Genomic DNA, 5,408 nt, shown 5'->3' on the forward strand with positions numbered 1-5,408 from the left:
TTGAATGCTTCCCTTCTCTTTAACTTCACTCAAATTTTTCTTGGTTGATGCCTTTGCATGTGCTTTGCCTTTCATCCGGACAGTCAAGGCAAGATCAGACTTATCATTCTTCCTTGCAGTCCTCTTCTTTGCATCAACTTCAAGAATGTTTACCAAATCAGATATAGAAAGTTAAGAGATATCCCTTACTTGTTCAAAAGATGACACTGTTGCATCAAATCTTTCAAGTAAGCTTATAAGTATCTTCTCTACAACTTTAGCATCAGACAAGTTCTCTCCCAACAATCGAATTTGGTTGACTACCTTCATCACAGCATCAATAAACTTCTGCACATTTTGGCTATCTTTCATCCTTAACAATTCATATTGCCTCCTCAGATTTTGAAGCCAAATCTGCTTGTTTCTACTAGATCCTAGAAATTCTTCTTCAAGCTTATCCCAAGCTTGTTTTGCTGTCTCACAACTCATGATGTGACTGAAAACAGACTCAGTAATAGCTGAGTGTATAAAGGACAAAGCTCTGTATTTCTTTGCTATATCCTCTTCATATTGCTTCACTTGTGCAAGTGTAGCATTATCTCTTAGAACTGGTTCTAGTGTGTCATTTTCAACCACATTCCACTAATTTACTCCCCTAAGGAATGCTTTCATCCTGATGGGCCACACAGGATAGTTGGAACCATAAAAAATAGGTGCTGTTTGCTGTGTGACAGTAGAGGTTGACATTGTGCTAAGGAATGAACTTTTAATAAATAAAAAAAGAGTTTCTTTAGCAAGCACAAGGACCGGATGTCAGCTCTGATACCATGTAAGGAAATTATGGGAGAAGACAAATTTGTTGAATTATAGCAGAGCAAAAACGATAACAAATTTTGCTCTGGTATGAAGTAAGAAACTGATAAAGCAGAGAAGGATTAGCTGAAGGTTCTGTACACCTTTCATTCAACTATAAGCAAAATATTTATACAAATTATATAATCTTAACAGCTGTTAACACAAGAGACAAGTGTTCAGCTGCATCAAAGGATAAGCATGCAAGATGACACATCATAAACACCTGTGCAAAACACTCAACAACCAGAACAACGAAGCAAGCCATATTAGACAAAATGACAAAGTCAATGCATGCTTCAACTCTAACATAGACTAAGTATACAGAAGATATATTAAAAAAATTCAATACGTCCTTTTGCCAGGCAGTAAACACTCCACTAGCTTCAGGAGAAAAGTTCAACAGGGTTGATGGTTCTGCAGCAGCAGATGGTTCTATATACAAAAGCATGATAAGTTCAATACTTTATCTAATTTTTACAAAACCCGATTTGATGTATGTTACATGTTTACTATCCAGGTTTATGCAATCCCCCATTATGCTACACTTTACAGCAACCAAGAGAATCCTCAAGTATGTCAAAGGTACTGCTGATTTTGGTTTAATGCATGTGAAACATGATAAAAGAGAGTTAGTTGGTTATAGTGGCAATGATTGGGCAAGGTGACTTGATGATTCCAAAAGCACAACTGGGTTTTGTTTCTCATTTAGTAATGCAGTATTTTCATGGAATTCGAAAAACAAAGTGTTATTGGTTAATCTACTACAGAAGCTGAGTATATTGCAATAGTTTCAGTAGTAAATCAATTGAAGTGGCTAAGACAAGTACTAGCTAATCTTGGTTTTAAACAAGAAAACGGTACTGTGATCTTTGTTGACAACCAATCAGCTATTGCAATAGCCAAAAATCCAGTTTATCATAAGTGAACCAAGCATATTAAGGTGAAACATCATGCTCTTAAAGATGTTGTGAATGAGAAGGAGGTTGAACTCAAATATTGCAGTACAGAGGTTCAACCAGTTGATATACTGACCAAAGGTTTATCCAAAGAAAGGTTTGAAACTCTCAAGACTCGTCTCGGTGTTTGCTAGATTACAAGTCGTGGGGGAGTGTTGAAAGAGTGACCTTCAATCTAGAAATTCAATCTCAGATGAAGGCGAGAAGCAACTGAAGGTTGAAGTAGAATTCAATGCAATATAAAACGGTGTCGCATAGTTTCTTCAGTGTTTTAAGTTTATGAACATGGAGCTGCTTGTGTCTTTTTGTGTCTTAGTCCTTAAACGGCTTAGTAAACTGTCGTTTACTTAGCAATTTTAAGTTTTCATTTAAACGCTCAATATGAGTGTCGTTTTGGTTTGTTTCTTGTATAAGCCAAAGGCCTTCTCTTTCTTTCCTTTATTACAGCCGTTAGTGCACAAAAAATATTATCTCGTTTTTGGTGCTTTACATTCCTTTTTCATCGATTTTATTTTTCCTAGGCTACATTTTCGGGAGTGTGCTTAAAAATGAGTATATGTATAATTTTGTAACCGTTGAAGAGTATGATTCTCTTAAAAATACAAGAGGAACAACTTTCTCCCAAAAATGAGATCTGCATTTTCCTTTTTCTTCTTCTTCTTCATACTTGGTAGGTTGCTTTTCTGTATGACTTTATTAGCACCTTGGATCTTTGTTTCTCTGCTCTTTTTCTTGAAACTTTGTCATGTCTGGAGAACATAATGCTAGAGCTAAGATGATGATAAGTGATGGTTTTCAGAATTCTGTTTTCTTCTCTTGGTTAAGGGAAAGAGTGAAAGATTAAAGGATTGAAAGACTAACATCTTTAGAGTAACGTGATTTATTGATAGGGTGCTTGCTGCGGAACACTTGGCAGTAAATCAGAATGGGGGCACCAATGAGAGTGCAGAGGATTTCTATTCCTAAACATCACCATCACTATATGAGCTTAAATTCATGTCCAAGGTTGCAGACAATTGTCTATGCACTACTTTGGATTATTTAGGCTTAACTAGGATGAAGAGCCTGGGAATCATGCAATTACTTGGATTTCGTTAGTACTGATTGAAAATAGGGCTGCATAGGTGCAGAAAATAATTAATTAAAAAAAAAAAGATATGTGTGACCAGAGAGTATGAAAGAGAATAATTACAAAGTTCATAAAAGAATTCAAGTATACATAAGCTAGTTTCGAGAAATCTATAAGGTTCCTTTGGAAACCGAACCAGCAGAGTAGCATCCGTAATCAGTTTTTCTATCATGCAATTCCAACGACCTTTTCTTCGTCCGCTAATCCACATTGGGATGTGCTTCTTGATCCGCGAGCACCAGGCCTCTTCAATCGCATCTCTGTCCTATTTTCATCACTGCTATTTATCACATAACGGGAGGCAAAGAATAAGAAGTACAATAAGTTTACAACTCCAAGAGTGGCTATGACGTAGTAGTAGAGATCAAGCTTGTTTTTGTTAAGATCACTGCCACCCAACCATGGTGTTTTGCCAAACTTCTCGGTTACATTTTGGATAATTGTGACAAGAAGGGAGCCTAGGTAGCCTGCTATGGATAGGGCGAGGAAGAATAGTGCCCCCGCCACAGTCCTCATGCTTTCTGACATTTGCGTGGTCAAGAATTCCATTAAAGCCACCGAAGCAAATGCTTGTGCCAAACCTGCTAGGACAAACTGCGGCAAGAGCAGTGCGAGACTATAGGGTGAAGCAAATAAACCATGGCTCAAAGCTGAATCACGCCGCTTTTTCTCAACAATCCCAGAAGCCAGCATGCTAAGGATCGACATCACAAAGCCAGTGCCAAGTCTTTGTTGTATCGTCAATCTTTTATCCTGTTTGGTGATTTTCCGTGCCAGAGGGATGTAAATACACTCGTATATGAAGATCCATACTGCTACTACAAGCATGGGCACCAGGTTCATCCAACCGGCTGGAATTTTGAAATGTGAACCAATCGAGTTGCTCACCTGAATCGCTTGAAGGATGCCAAATGTACTGCATTGCTCTAAAACAATGGAATAAACAATTGCCGATCCCCAAACAGGCAAAACTGCCAGTAAGCATTTCAGTTGCTCCACTGTTTGCAAACTACATAGCCTCCAAGAATTCTTAGCCATACCGTGGTTGTCCAATTCACTTGGATCAGTGATTATAGAAGCCTTATCAAGGAACTTGAACCACTCAGAGTGTGGGAGTTCCATTGCTGATGGATCTGATCCTGCTACAGGAGGATTGTACAAAGGGTAATCCCACCCTGGTGTTATAGTAAAACGACGCTTCTTACTGGCAGCAGCAATCACCTTGACCATGTCTACAAATATACTTCCTTGAGGCTTCACATAGTTGTAAGTATTGTAGCCAATCAAGAAAATAATAGTGGATAAAGCAAGGCAAGCTGTTGGGATTGCAAAGCCTACAGCCCAGCTGATATTGGTCTGAACATAGACAACTGCAGTGAGGGCTACTACGAGGGCAACAGTAAAGAAGAAGTACCACCAATTGAAAAAAGTCGCTAGTTGTTGTCTTCCTTTCTTTGTAGAAGTGTCGAATTGATCAGCACCAAATGAAATGTTGCAGGGCCTTATGCCTCCTGCTCCTATAGATAACATGCCAAGGCCTGCAAAAAGGATAGCAAGTTGCCAGCCTTGAGGTTGAGGACAATTAGACTCACCTTCACAGGCTGAGGGTCTAAAACGAGGTACAGCTGAGGCCAGGGTCATCATAGCCATGCCCTATAAAAAAAATTTGAATCCAAACTGTTTCATTAATTTTCTTTCTGCCTTTGGTTAAATAACCTCAGTATGCATAACTGTCTGGTGCTAAGCTTGCAAGATATAAAAGAAAGAAACTGAATGAACATTATCATCTTTAATTTCGAACATACATAAAAATTATGAAATCAATTAGCAGAAAAGGAAGACATTTAGGTTAATCTGCAAATGAGTTCAAACTAGTGGTCCGGAGCATAGCATTTTACCAGAAATGATGCTATGGAGCCGAAGAGGAGCGTAAGAAATTTGCCCAGACAAGCATCAGCAATATAGGCACCAGCAACACCAGTAATATTGGAGAATCCAGACCAGATATTAACCACATTAACAACAGAGACACCTCCCATATTGTATTCCGTTTTCAGATACACTGAAATATTGGAAATCAAACTCATGGAAGCCACTTTCTCGAAAGTCTCATTCCCTTCAAATGGCAAAAACAAACATCAAGTCATATGAACATACACAGAAAAGAATTCCATATCACATCGGCTATTACCTATTATAAACATTATGGCTCTCCATCCTCCTCTTCTAGCAGGAGGAGATAGAGGGTCTTCCACCACTGAACTAGAATGGCTTGAATCCTCCATACAGAGCTTACTCTCTGCCTCTGTCTCACTGCTCTTTGCGCTAGATTTTGGTTTCAACTTTGCTTATTTCCCTCTACCTTATACATGCAGGGAGAGATGGATATATATAGGCTGCCTTTATCCAAGGGTTGTGATTTGTTTGGGTTGAAAGATAGTAGTTACGACTTGCGAGAGTTACGAAGGCAACGGGCAGGAAATTAAACA

The 5,408-nt window shown here is 38.7% G+C and overlaps 1 protein-coding gene across 1 annotated transcript; it reads right to left on the reverse strand.

Annotated features, from left to right (window-relative positions):
- Positions 3,026–5,204, reverse strand: LOC18604588 (protein NRT1/ PTR FAMILY 2.8). The gene is made up of 3 exons (XM_018117044.1): positions 5,111–5,204; positions 4,818–5,035; positions 3,026–4,572 (listed from the first exon to the last, which is right to left on the reverse strand). Exons 1-3 carry the CDS (start codon positions 5,202–5,204, stop codon positions 3,088–3,090), a joined length of 1,797 nt encoding a protein of 598 aa, XP_017972533.1. The 3' UTR covers positions 3,026–3,087.

The sequence above is a fragment of the Theobroma cacao genome, chromosome 3 (genome assembly GCF_000208745.1).
Source record: "Theobroma cacao cultivar B97-61/B2 chromosome 3, Criollo_cocoa_genome_V2, whole genome shotgun sequence".
Taxonomy (NCBI): Eukaryota; Viridiplantae; Streptophyta; class Magnoliopsida; order Malvales; family Malvaceae; genus Theobroma; species Theobroma cacao.

Excerpts from the sequence above, each read along its gene's own strand:
- LOC18604588 (XM_018117044.1), bottom strand. The coding sequence starts at position 5,204 with ATGGAGGATTCAAGCCATTCTAGTTCAGTGGTGGAAGACCCTCTATCT. Across the intron at positions 5,036-5,110 it reads AGCCATAATGTTTATAATAG|GGAATGAGACTTTCGAGAAA; the intron begins GTAATAGCCGAT and ends TGCCATTTGAAG. Across the intron at positions 4,573-4,817 it reads GCTCCATAGCATCATTTCTG|GGCATGGCTATGATGACCCT; the intron begins GTAAAATGCTAT and ends TTTTTTTTATAG.